At 40.9% G+C, this 14,719-nt stretch overlaps 1 protein-coding gene across 3 annotated transcripts in view; it reads left to right on the forward strand.

Annotated features, from left to right (window-relative positions):
* Positions 1 to 14,719, forward strand: part of GLIS3 (GLIS family zinc finger 3) — a 365,408-nt gene that overhangs the window by 75,969 nt on the left and 274,720 nt on the right. For all 3 annotated transcript variants that reach the window (XR_014474469.1, XR_014474470.1, XM_083186012.1), the window contains exon 3: positions 11,433 to 11,640. Coding sequence is in view for 1 of the 3 variants with exons in the window: in XM_083186012.1 (XP_083042138.1) it covers positions 11,433 to 11,640 (208 nt within the window). In the remaining 2 variants the exon portion in view is untranslated. The remainder of the gene's footprint in view (positions 1 to 11,432; positions 11,641 to 14,719) is intronic.

Below are 14,719 nucleotides of genomic sequence, written 5' to 3' on the forward strand. Positions count from 1 at the left end.
GTGTGTACTTGTAACACAAAATGTATGTGAAGCAGGGTTTTATAAATCTTTACAGATTTTAGATAGACCATAAGAATAGATGTCATTGTTGCTATTCAAGAATTCTGTTATTAAATGCATTTGTCCACAAATCCAAACCCACACTCTCCCTTTGCAGTTAAAAAGACAATTTAATTTAGTCCAGATCTCAGGACTTATCCAAGATGCATTGGATACTTGTAACAATGTTAGGTGTGCCAGAAGATTGGGCGTTTCTGTTACTTGATGCACACTTTATTATATGAGACAAACCCATCCCCAGTAGTATTCATTCAATTAGGGTCACTGTGTATTGGCTGATGTAGATGTCAGTACTACTTATCATCTTACTGGCTGGTACTATCTTTGCTGGCTCTGGTTAAAAGATCATGGTAATATAATGTTTTTAAGTTATTGCTGACCTTTAACTCCTAAATAAAGGATATCCTGACTTTAGGCCGACAGTAATTAGGTAGTCATTAAGTCGACCGCTATTGGTCCACATGCATTAGATCAGGGGTGTCAAACTCAAATTCATCGGGGGCCGCATCAGCGGTTTGGTCACCCTCAAAGGGCCGGTTGTATCTGTAGGTCCCCTTGTATAATTATAATGCCATGACACCACAGGCTGCTCCCCCTGTATAATATAAAATGAATGCCATGACACCACAGGCTGCTCCCCCTGTATAATAATAATGCCATGACACCACAGACTGATCTCCCTGTATAATATAATAAAAGTAATGCCATGACACATAAATGATTATACAGGAGGAGCAGCCTGTGGTGTCATGGCATTATTATTATTATTATTATTATTATTATTATACACGGGGACACCTCAGGAAACAGCAGATATATATATTTTTTTTATTGTGAGTGTGATCCTCATCCTCACTTACTGTTTCTCCGTCTGTCCTGCAGCTGCTGACGCTTCCATTTTTTCTTCCTTGCTTGCTGCGGCCACACTGTCCCTGCCTGCTCCTACTTCTCTACAGATGCATGGGCGGGCGGCGTCATCGTCATGACGTCCCCACCCAGTGTCTGTCACTGCCGGGCATCAGAGGGAACAGGCGGCCGGGCCCCCCTCCACGTAGCCGTGGAGGCCGGCGGCCATGTTTCTGTAGCCGCATACATATGTGCCTACAGGAACATGGCCGCCGACAGTGGAGGAACAGGTAAGGCGGCCGCGGACGTGGACGCGGCCCGCAGCAGTCCTGTTTTAGACACACTGCCCCTGCGTGCTATCTCCTCGCGCGGGCCACATGACGAGGTCTGGCGGGCCGGATTTGGCCCGTGGGCCTTGTGTTTGACACCCGTGCATTAGATCGACATGGTCAAAAGGCTGACATGATAATGGTCAACACGACATATGGTTGGTTGACTTGAGTTTTTCACATCTTATTCCCATTTTTTTTACCTGTTCATCCACATGATATATGACTGAGAACACTAAATTTCTCGACAAGACAACAATGTGTGGATCTCTACAGCGCTATCTCCGGAAATGTTTCTTGATTCCCCAAGCAAATATGGATCAAGACTCCAATGGTGTGGGAAAGAAAAAATAAAACAGTGAACATTTTTTCGATTAGTGAAGGTCCATGCACTAGATCTCAATTTCTTCCAAATCTCAGAGTGACTCACCTAGTCTAGCTAGGAGATGTTCCCATAACGGTTTCTTTATAGATTGTATACAAAAAAAAAAAAAGGAGGACTCACCAGAGGGCAGTGCCCTATTTTCATCCAAAGGTATCTTTTATATAATAATCCTTAAAACACCTAGGTGTTTTAAGGATTATTTTATTCTGGACTGACCCCCTATCCACTGGTGTGCTGTCACCTACACTACCTGGACTTTATCTCTTCCTTTCCGGGTGGGAGAGGAACGTTCTTGTGCAGTGGGAGGGTGAACGTCCTGCTTTTAAGAAATAAAATCGTTATTTTGGATTATCCATATTGCCTGTCGCTTTGGATGTGGAAATAAAAGATACCTTTGGATGAAAATAGGGCACTGCCCTCTGGTGAGTCCTCCTTTTTTTTTTTTTTTTTTTTTGTACAATCTATAAAGAAACCGTTATGGGAACATCTCCTAGCTAGACTAGGTGAGTCACTCTGAGATTTGGAAGAAATTGAGATCTAGTGCATGGACCTTCACTAATCGAAAAAATTTTCACTGTTTTATTTTTTCTTTCCCACACCATTGGAGTCTTGATCCATATTTGCTTGGGGAATCAAGAAACATTTCCGGAGATAGCGCTGTAGAGATCCACACATTGTTGTCTTGTGGTATTTCTTTTGGGTGTGGTATCCCAATTTTGTGGTATTTCCAGCAGCAATCTCTGTTTGTGAGCGCGAGTAATTTGTGTCATTGTTTGTACTAAATTTCTCGAGCAAAGAGCGAGCCATGTGATGCGATCCATGGTAAGTGGCGCCATGGAACTACACAAGTACCTTAAAAAAGCTCACGTTGATCTTTTCATGTGTCAACCTTTTTTCAATTTTGACCTTGTGCATGTCAACCTTCTGGGCTTGTAATAGATATCATGTGCACACTGACACACACACACATATCATACACACACACACCTTCCCTTTTTAAGTAAACATCAGTAGAGCAAGTGCCTCACCCTGCCAAACTGAAGCCTGAGGCATATAACTCCCATCTCCTCAGCTTCTGAAGCACATCTCCGCATCACCCGGCCACAGGGAGCCAAGCCTTGGAGGAGCTGCACACTGCCTCTGTAGCTAGCTCCCCCTGCTGTCAGCCTGCACAGTAGCAGCCTTTGTCTCTCTAGAAGACAGCTGCCAAGAGCCACACAGCCCGCTGGAGGCTGCATTTCAAAATAAAGAAATAAAAATCGGTTATCTGTGCTGTCGCATGCCGCAGTGCGTTTTTTTTAGGTACTCGGACCCCCCACCGCATGTGCATATGGCTATATGGATTTATCCTCAGGACAGTCTCCTGCATTCATGCTGATCATTATATTAATATTTACATTTTTGAGATTTTCAAATGTGATTAGGCTACACAAATAGCAACACAGTCATCCATGTTCATTTCAATTTTCTCTATTTTAGAAGAACTCTAATTGATATTGCCTGTTGTGCCATTTTTTTACAAAATTGCTGATTTGGGGCCTCATTCAGAGTCAGTTGTAATTAAGTGAAATTACAACTGCTGGCACTAGGCGGGATGGGGAATGGATGGGGAACGATACTATTAAGCATACCTTTGCACTGTTTATATATAGGACTCCAAAGTGCAATACAATCCATTGTCCATCAAACCCTTAGCTGAGTACACAAGATGATTATTTTTAAAAGATATTCACAATAAAGATGCGTACTCCCTTAGGTCATTAATGACCCCCCTGTTGTCTGTACATGCAGTAAACTCCAAACTAAAGTTTACACTGTACTGTATATATATTGTTTGCTCCAGGAGTTCCAGTTCAAGGGAAATCGTAAATGATATATTTCATGGACGATATTGGCTAATGTGTAGCCAGCTTTAGTCCCATGCATTGCGGAATATATCTGTCTTAGCTATGGAAAAGTAACCAAACTGCTGACATATATCAAAATGGAAGTTCTACAATATAACAATATTACAATATATAATTTACTAGTAAACCCGCTTGAAGCAAATGCTTCAAAGCTAGATGTAGTTTCACTTGCTGCCAAATGATGGCAGTGTTTTGGTGACACACGGACAGCAGACATATACAGATGGAGCACCCCTGGTTCTTGCCCGGGGATCGCCAGCATGCCTGCACTGGCGATCGCCGTCGCAGAGGCGCTCCATCTGACTGGGACGCGCGTGCGTCTCACACGCACGTGTGTCCCAGTTTCTGGACGGCGCCGCTGCAGGTCCCTGCCCGTCCCCACTTCAGGGAGACGGGCAGGGAGAGGGGGGACGGTGGGGCAGCGAGGGGCACCGGGGGAGGCGGCGGGCGGCGGAGAAACCACCATAGCCACGGGGCGCTCACCAGCATCTCGTGCGCGCGCGCCCTTGGCGAGAGTCGGCCGCTGACGAGGGCTGGCGGTAGAATCGCCAGCCCCTGCAAGAACTAGGCCGGCTCCATGTATATATATATACCCTTTGTAATTGGGTCCATTGGAAATCCTTGTATTCTAATTAGGTGTGTGGTTTCATTCTATGTAAATGCATATAACCACTTACATGGTATTAACAAAACGTACTTCACGCTGTACTTATGTGAGGAGGATGCAGCATGTATGCGTCTGTCTGTAAATAATTGGTTATTACTGGCATGTCAAAAATTAACTGAAGTGTAATGATCCTTAAACAGTATATATCCATTACCAAGTACTATTGTGTTTTGGAAAATCTTGTTTGTTTTTTCATATGCACAGTTGCCATAGAAAGGGAATAGGTGGCTGGTTGCTATAACAGGAAAAATCACATTGCAGAGACTCCTTTGTGAGTTAGCAGTACGCTAATGATTGTTTCTTGTGAATTGTGTTATTAGCAATGAATTCCATATGTTGTATTACATTCCTTGTTAGAAAATAATTATGGTGTAAAACTAGGTATGAGGCTATTCATGTCATATAAGTCCTATAGAGTTGCTGTGTCTTCGACTATAATCTCCTTAAAAATATAATTAAAAGAAACATCACACTGCATCAAACTAGCAGTTTTATAACCGTATAATGGTAATATGTATGCCTCACACCCACAAACATCACATTTGTGAATTATACTAGTTTTTTTTATGGGTAGAACAATATATAAAAAACACCAGAAAATGGAACCCATAGGTCTCAATGATCACACACCTATTTATTACTCTCTCTTTTGGGAGTGTGGTCATATTACTTGCTTCATTCAATGCATTTTTCACAAATGAAATGCATTGAGGTAAAAGAAATAACATACAGTATAATGACCTTCCTAAGAGGGGTGTAGATTCATAACCCTCACTTTTATCCTGTCAAATCCTATACCTTTTCCAGGTGCGTGTGAAAGCACCAAACCATATAAACCGGGTTGACCATCCCAGCAATTCGACTCAGGTTATAAGAAGGGTTAAGCCTGGGTCGTCCTGTGTATAATGGGTGACCCGGGTTTATTGTGAAATTGACGAACCCGGGTCGGACCTGGGGTAGACATCCCGGTTCCGACCCTGCTGAGTGATGTGAAAGCGGTATAACTCAGTCCTCAGGACATCAAACAATGCATGTTTTCCAGGTCTCCTCCCCGATTCACAAGTGGATGTACTGATATGTGTTAACGAGTTATGTATACACCTGTGCTCCTGCTAGGTGACCTGGAAAATGTAAGTTGTTTGGGGTCCTGAAAACCGAGTTTGAGAATCTATGAACTCACTTATTTTTTTTGTTTGAGAGTGTATGTACTGTATGCGTGTGTTAGTGTGTGTGTGTGTTTTTGGTACTTATATGTTAGTTGGGCGCCCACTAAGCTATTTGCTTAGTTTTCCGCATTTTTCCATATGTATCTGTATGTGTGAGTTTGATATATAATTGCTTGCTGCTCACTACAAAGTATCATGTAGTTCAAGGATAAAAAGGGAATGTCAATGGCATCGCCACCTGGTGGTCATAGTGCTCCTTTTTTGTAGATAATTATTTTTATTTCTCTATCTTAGCATGTTTGGACAATATTTTTTAGAATCCTCTCTAAAATCAGCTTAGATTCAGCATTGGTTCTTAGGTTAACTAAGAAATGTTATGTTCTATTAATTAAATAAATAAAATATTATATGCTGGTGACAAAATTTAATTTTGAACAGAGAATCAGAGGGAGCTTTGATCTAAAGTGGTAAATTTGCAGTCATTCTTACCAATTTGATCTGAAATATGGCTAGGACCCAGTGACTGGCTGATTTACAATTAGCTGACTGCGGCTAATCTGCCGTATGAAATACAGCAGGGTAAGCCATATACGGCTGTTACGAATGGCTATGCCATCAATAGAACAAGGCCATATGTGGCCATAATGTTCTATCTCAGTGGTCACCCGACAGGTGCACTCATTACACACTGACACATTTTAAAAGATTCACAGGTGGACCTAATTATTTCACTTGATTTGGTGAGGAAACCTGCAAAATATGTACTGTGTGGGATCCTGAGGACTGACTTTGGGAACCTTTGTTCTATCTGATCGGCAGATTTACCCTTATTTGTACTTGTGAACATGGATGCAAATTCACTAGTAAATAGGAATGTCAAATAGAACATGTTTTTTGTTCGTATTTGACTGAAGCCTGCATGGATCATTAACCACCAACCCAGGCCACCCCTGCAAGTGTCCCAAGTCACCCCAGGTTGCCACAGCACCCAGTTTGTGAATCACTGCCTTAGACCTAAGCATTCAGGACCATGCTGGTATAAAATAATGTATTATATAAGTTAATACATTTTACAAGTTCCCATGCACCACTAAAGGTCTACCTGCACAAGTGCATAACAAGTCATTCTGCTTCTTGTAGTTTCCAGAATTGTCTAGTAGCTATGATTATGCTGTCACTAGGAGTGAAGCCTGCTTTCCTGTCTCCCATGGCAAAGACCAATCACAATCACCAACATATAATACAGACAGACATCATTAACAACCGCCAAATACTACAAAATGCATTATTGACCACCATATACTACAGACAGCATTAGTGATCGGCTTGTTCTACAAACAGCATTAAACTTCTAATAACACCCCTTAATCTGATGAAAATAAAAACCTAATCATAATTTGACACATTAAATCCTTACCCCCCTATGCTTATTCTTAGTATTATTTTACATAAAATATACCCCATTACTTTCATTCCTTAACTTACCGTTCAGAGGTCTCACCTGCTGAGTCTGGTCTTCTCATGTTGCAGGTACTTTGTGCAGTAAGCAGTTGCCGGTCAGGTGGGTCCTACAAAACTGCTGCTGCCTGTAAGGAGTATGTGGAGCAATGCATAGACAGACAGGGGATAAGGAAGCTGTTCTTCTATTACTGCGGGTATAACTGTGCAACTAATTAATGAATTAAGACAGTATATCGCAGCATAGTCCATTGTGCTTTACAACTGTAAACAACAGTGATAAAACAAACTGGGTAATAACAGACTGACATAGAGGTAGGAGGGCCCTGCTTGCAAGTTTACAATCTATAGGACTAATAGTTGGCACCTTTTATAATCCCTACAGGATGACCCTGGAGGGTGATGTCAAGGTGGAAGATATATGGCACGTGGTGTTGGAAATTGCAGTTTTAAAGTCTATAGATTGTAAGCTTGCGAGCAGGGACCTCTATGTGGTCTGTTTACTACCCAGGTTGTTTTATCACTGATTCCTATTGTAAAGCACAATAGAATTTGCTGCGCTATATAAGAAATTGTAAATAAATTAATTAATAATACAGTGCAGCCTCCTGCTATACAGTAACATGTTTTGTGGCATTGTCCATAGGGTAGCAAGGACTGCATTTCTACAATTCGGTTCAAATTGCTTCATCAAGTTCTCAGACCATACACCTCCCTGTGTCCTTGGAAACAATTTGGGAGGTTGACATTATCCTCCAGAATGTAAGTCTTCTGGGTATTCCAGCAGAGCAATCAAGTTTTTCCCAACAATAATCCTCATTGTGTTGAACCTCATTATTTAAGCACTGAAAACCCTTGGGTTGACTGTTCCAATCAATGGAGAACAACCTACAGTAAGAGAAAATTAATTGGGCCTGATAGACATGAATGCAATGTGATGTTAAGTGATTTTTTTGCAGCTACATATGTGTGAAATTTTGCACACCACGTGCGACACATGCGTTACACAGTGTACACACAAAGACGCTATTGTAGTCAAGATGAATGGTATCAGAAATGTTGTGCAAAAGTGATTGCCGTTACTAACCAGTGACTGGGAGGTGTCTAGAAATGTATGATAAAATGGTCTGCTCATTGAGCGTGTTATTGGAGTCTCAGTTGAGTGTCATTACAAGCAGCTGCTCACAGACATATAGCTGCAGGCATAGGAGGTCATGGTCAGGTGGAGAAACTGCACCTGCTACAGCAGGGCTCGCAAACCCTGGGGGGAAGGTCACCATGGCGACCAGATTCTGCTTTCTAGCAACCAGATTTTTTGGGGGAGGAAGAAGAATCTGGTCATGGCACGCTGGCGGAAAAAGCCAGGCAGAGCGGTGGACAACTCACCAGGCTGTATGAGAGCAGGTCCGCTGTAGCTAGTACAAAACTCGAGCTGGTAGGGGCGTGGCCTTAGCATGCAGAGAAGACTGAGTTTCCACTAAGCTCCTGCCGATCCCCACTGCATCTGAGGTCTAAGCACCCGATCGGTCTTCCGCATACCAGCTGCCGGATCCCTGCGGCATGCACACCAGGTCCCCGTGCTGCCTTCACGCCGGGTCTCCCACTTCCTACACACCTCAGTTCAGATATACCAATGTACACCAGGAAAGGAGTTTGTATAGGAATTTGCATAAAGTTGCAGGCATCTGGCCACCAATAGACGCTGTGTGCACTTCAGCATCTGGCCCATTATGAGAAACTTCCAAATTGCAATTGGAGATTACAATTACAAGAAGTCTTGCAGCATAAAAGTTGTGTTTAAAACATATTTAAAGTAAAAAGTTTTCTTGTTTTACCAGAGTTGGGGAAAAAATATACTGTATCTGGGCCGATGGTTGCCCTTTTTGGAAATATCTGCAAGTGCATCACAAGCCTTGAGTTGGTGTTTGCACAAACATCTTGTTATTTCTTAATTCATTTTAATTTATTTTAATTTCTTTCGAAGTACATGAAAAATTAGCTATATTATTTATACTATATTGTGTTTGCCATTTAACAATCCAGTAATTATTATTAACCCTTTGAGTAACAAGTGAATTTGTCAAAATTGGTGTGAAAATTTCCAAGCAAACATTTGTATTTATCATATTGACCTGTAATGTTTACCTTACAGTATATAGGAAATATTATCATTTTTTTTTACACAACGTTTTGTATTTGAATTCATCTAACAAAAGAAAGCGACAAAACTTTGCGTATCTCTCACAGAGATGTTGGCACTCAAAGGGTTAATGACAATACTAGTATACATGATGATAATAACAATACTTTCTAACAGTTTACAATAAGCTAAGGCTATATATTGGTTTCATTATTTAATTTTACTTTATATTGAAAAAGTTATTACCGTAGACATAAACTTGATTACTTCCATTGTTCAGTATAAACAAAACGCTTCTCTGTTTTTTCTACTGTAAATGTTCTGGCAGCATTCAGGCCTAATTTCATTGTGGCTGGTCAACTGCATCTTGGCAGGGTCTGTCAGTGTAACTCAGCTTTGAGATAATGTATTTGAAGTGTGCATGTATTTCCATTGTTTGGCGGACTTAGTATGTATGCTTTTCATTTATCTGTGTTTTAAATGTGGAATTAATGTAAACCTTTGATGCCATCATGACAAAAAAATATATATATCAAAATGTGAACAACAGACAGGACTAACTATAAGTAAAGGGCATGTAGATGATGTCTTATGATTTCCCAAACATAAGTACTGTATATTTGGTCAGTTATCCTTAAGCCGTGAGGAGGGTTAGATTTAGGCACTTATGACAGACTTTGGGTTAGGCAGGTAGGGTAAGAGGTTAGGGTTAGCTGCATGGAGGAAGAGGTTAGGGTTAGCTGCACTTTGAAGGTGGGTAGGCTGCAGGGCGGGAGGTGTTATGTTTGGGCTGCGGGGAAGGATGGTTAGGGTAAGGCTTTAGTGGGGAGGGTTAAGTTTAGGCTGTGGAGGGGAGGGTTAGGCTGCGGGGTGGGAGGGTTGGTGTTGGAGGCGTAGGGGATCCTGCCCGCTAGACATTTATATGTATTCCCTGTAGTTTTAGCCCAGTCTGTATGCAAATGTACCATTAAATAGTATAACAGCATATCAGTTTTCTGCAGTAGAAACAAAAACATATACATTTGGAGCAAATCTATTTATACAATAGAGAATTTGGAATAAACAAAGAAAAGTACTTTCTCTTTTTGGGGCACTCAACCAGCTAATCTATACATTTTTAAATACAAAATTAGACCAAAAGGTGGTCATTCAAAATAGCAAGTATGTATCTGTGGTCTTTTGAGAATAAAGTCCAAGATTTAAAAGACACTGGACCCACAAATAATATCCATGGTGTAAAAGAAAGTGTTATGGCCCCCATACATTACTGCGACTTCTCCAAGGTCAGGTCACAGACAATCCCCCTGGAACCACCCGCTAGCTTCCTGGGTGGCGATATATCACATGCAATCCCAGAAAGTGCTTCTGGATGCTGTCCGATTTGACAGATTCTACATGCAGTACTTGAGGTCTACGGGCTCCGATCCAATGCGCATCAGGCCGCATCTAAAACACATGCGATTTGCCCGATTTCACGCGATTTCTTGGCCCGGTGAGTCAGAATCAGGTGAAATCTGGCAAATTCGCACTAGTGTACGGCCAGCTTTAGTATTAAAGTCTGTTTAAAGACACAATGGTCAAAAACCTTTGGCAAATATATGAAAGCTAAACTCACAACATGAGGGATAATTTCTGTTGGTGGTCAGTAGCCAGCACACCAAATGAGTATAATCGCAACAGAAAATGAATGAGTATTGAAATAATATGGCAATACATTACCTACTTTAGTTCAATATAATACAACATTAGGTACTTCTACAGGGCCGAAACTAGGGTTTCCGGCGCCCGGGGCAAGGCAGTCATTTGGTGCCCCCCCCCCCAGTGATGCTGCTGCGCGCCGTAGGCATAGCATAGCTACAGGGGCACCCGTCTGAAAGATTCTAGAGAGATAAACTTACACACATCACCCTTACACCCTAGTACATTTTCTGAACCATAGTGTTTCTTATTGTAGTATTAATATTATACCCCTAATAGTGTCATAGTTAATAAACCATATAGTGCCCTACTTCATATTTTCCACACAGTACTTGCAATTCACATTCTGAATACAGTTTCCCCAGTTCATATTATGCTACTTTACAGTGCTCATTGTTCATATGTTGCCACACTATAGTGCCTGTAGTACAGTACATACTGTATAGTACAACATTATAGTGCTATCCAGTTCAGATTATGACACATAACAGGGCAATGGGTTCATATTATGCCACACTATTATGCCTCCAATAAATACTGTGCCACATTGCAGTGTCCCAGGCTATATAATTTAACATGATAGTGCCCTCTAGTTCAGATTATACCAAATTGCCTCACATAATATATTAATGAAGGTAGTCAATCTCACTATGTTATCTATGGATTTGGACATTTGTGGGCAAATTATAAATTTCTTAGTAAATAAGTCAGGCCTGCTATATAAGAATATATAATTGTATCACCTACCATAGCTTTACTTTTGTTTGTGTTTACAGGGAGTGTTGGCTTTGGTCTGCAGAGCAAGTCACAAGCAAAAAGTAGCTGCAACAATCTTATGGTCACCAGCAGTCCGATGATGGTCCAGAGGTTGGGCCCCATATCCCCTCCTGCAAACCAGGCTGCAACACCGTGCAATCAGATGAGTCCATACTTGCAGAGAACACTAAATCTTCAGCACTTAACAATACCTCCATCTGATACCAGGTCTTTATTGTACTATTTTTTTTTTCCATATGTTAATATATAAATTAATAGCCTGGTTTCCAACAATTTTTGTGATGTGACAAACCTAATCTAAACAAATTTCATGACACATCAATTAAACTCTAATAATGAATTCAACTGGAACTGTGAAAAAATTGTTTAAAAAACACAATTGCTAAGAACGTATCTATTTGTAATAATTTTCAATTTACAATTATCACATACTGTATCATTTCTATTGCATGCCTTTAGCCTTGTTAGACTTGTGAGTTTTTCTTTTAATTCACCTCCCTGCTCCCCCACCCTGTCTCTCTGTTTCACACTCACTGGGTAGTATTCAATGAAGCTGATTCGCCATGTTCTACGGCGAATGTGTGCTATTTTCATGCTCTAAGGTGAATCTTTTTAATGAAAAAGTGAATCACCCTATTCAATGTATATTCAATGATCAGATGGCGAATTGCTTTCTAAGTGATTTTCGCTGTGTGTCACCGTGTAGCAATCGCCATTTTTTTATGGTGAACTGGAATGTGAACTTTTAAAATAAAGGTTTTTTTTTTTTAAATTTGGTGTAAAACAATCAGGAATTTTATTATGTGAAGGGGCATGCTATTTTTATTCATGTGTTTACTGCACATGAATATATATTTAATTACATTTTTTTTTTACACATAACAGCCAGCAGGGGGCCGAGAGCCGCTCATTAGATGTTCATATATTCACTGCTTCCGATCATTACATATGCAAGATCGGGAACAGTGCAAGCGACTCCCTACCTGCGTCCCCTGCTAGCTCTCCTGGGTGTAAGCTGGTGCTGCCTGGGTCCCGGGGAGCCCTCCTCCCCCCCACATACATTCTGGGGCAGGCAGGGAGACTTCCATCTCCCTGCCTGCCGCCATCCCCCAGCAAGAATCGCCGTCAGGGGCAGCGAGCAGTGAAGGCTCCAGCCCTCCGGAACACGACGACTGTGCAGCGAATCCTAAACAGGATTCGCTGCACATGCAGAAAATCATCATTGAATACTGCCCACTATGTCCCCACCCCCCCCTCTCTCTCTCTCTCTCTCTCTCTCTCTCTTTCTCTCTTTTCCAGTTATTTAGTTATCAATAAGTTGGATGTAACTGTCAATATATTAAAAGTAATTAGTAGCTTAGTAGCTCATCCACCACAGCCATAATTTAGCTGGCCAATATCATTTTTGTTTTTAGGGTGTCACCAGTAGCCTTGATCCCCATTTGTTCTTACTGTCAGTTTTGTAATCACATGTATTGTATCTTATCAACTCCATTTCTGTCAGTTATTTTAGTTCATTGATTTATGGTTATTTCAGCCAGTTATTTCAGGTCAGGGAATTATGGTCATATCTTTCACAGTTCATCCAGTGGAAGGCCCAGAACAGACTTACTGGTGTTTACTTACTCTGGTGGAGTTCTATTTAAGATGAGATGTTACTTTGGGCAACAAATTAGAATCTACTTGCTTATTTAGCACCTTCTAGAAGATAATAGATGGAATCTGATTGTTTGTGCATAGCGACATCTCATCTGAAATAGAATGCCCATCTTACTACATAATTGTCAATGTTCTGGCCACCGTACATAAACTGGAGGTCCAACCAGGACCCAAACCCCTAACACACAAGAAAAGGAAGTACAGTACAGTATTGTTAGGGTGCACTTATGGTCCTACTGAATTATTACTGTGTTAAAATATAACCTTTATTTCATTTGGATAAAAAGTGGTGAAATATTAAAACATAGTATAAGTGAAAAAGAAAGGAAAAATCGTGAATTAAAAAGTTTGGGGCCACTGTCTTTGTAAACCTGTATTAGCAGGGTTAATATTCCCTGTGTGTATGATTGTCCTTTTAATTTCTGCTTATGGCTGTGAGACTTTATACATGTATTTAAATATTTATGTTAGGATACAGGGTTTCTAGTATCAGTCTCTAGGCACACTTTTACTTAGTTAGAGTGAACCGATATTTTATGTCAGTTTCAGTGCTTCTTGCGTGTCAGTATAGTTACACTCTATATTGGTAAGTGAGATGTTAATCACTCTGAATGGCTCAGTCACTCATATACAATATTTGTGATTTATAGCAGGACTGTATTCGGTTCCAAATAGATAATCCTAGTGGCCGCTGTGCTTGTTATGCTGCCAGTGACTTTCACTGCAACTGACTATGCCTGCGTGTCCGTGCTAATAGCACTGTGATGGAATAATTTATATAATCACAGGCTTGCAATATCATGCCCCATGTGGGCATGATATTGCAAGCCCCAGAGTTTGTTTTTTGGGATCTGTGTTTTCATCCAAATCGATCCAATGGCAAGTCCAAAACAGGCCAAAGTATACCAATAAGAGGTCCAAACTGGGTCCCCAACCCCCTAGTATTTTTTCTGAGATATAATGTTATCACACTTCATTTAGTTTTCTTCTATATCCATAAGGTGTAAAATCCAGATCAGGCAACCGTGGTGACAGTTCTGTCTGGAACATTTTTGCCCCCTAGTATGTTTTCTGGGATCTAATGTTACCAGTCTATGAAGTTTTCTTCCTCATCCATCCAGTGGATCAGAACTGTTGTTGGCAGCATGAGTGGGACCTACATACAGTACTGTATGTTATGATTAATGCAGTTTATACATGGGTGGTTTAATTAGTAAGATAACATGCAGGGAGGTTAGATATAAGTGGACACATCTGTAGTAAAGTCAGATTTATGCCCCTAAAGGGCACTCCAGCAACTGAAATTCAATGCCAACTTATCAAGGTGTACTGTGATCATGTAATTTCATGGAAATAAGTTTGGGTTTGGTGCACTGCCATATACAATGGCAAGACAGATGCTCAAGATGAGCATTGATCAAGCCAGCCAAGCACATCTACCATCGGCACTGCAACAAACTGACACTTGTTACTGTTATATGTTATAGCCGTACACCACCATAGGTTGTCGATAAATTTCAACTGCTTAAAACTGGCTACAGGATAGAGAACAGAGCTTTGTTGTAAACTGTCTAGTTTCAGGATGGATACCGTTACTAAATGGAGTATCACAGGGTTCGGTACTAAG

The sequence above is a fragment of the Crinia signifera genome, chromosome 1 (assembly GCF_055691185.1).
Source record: "Crinia signifera chromosome 1, ASM5569118v1, whole genome shotgun sequence".
NCBI classification, from domain to species: Eukaryota; Metazoa; Chordata; class Amphibia; order Anura; family Myobatrachidae; genus Crinia; species Crinia signifera.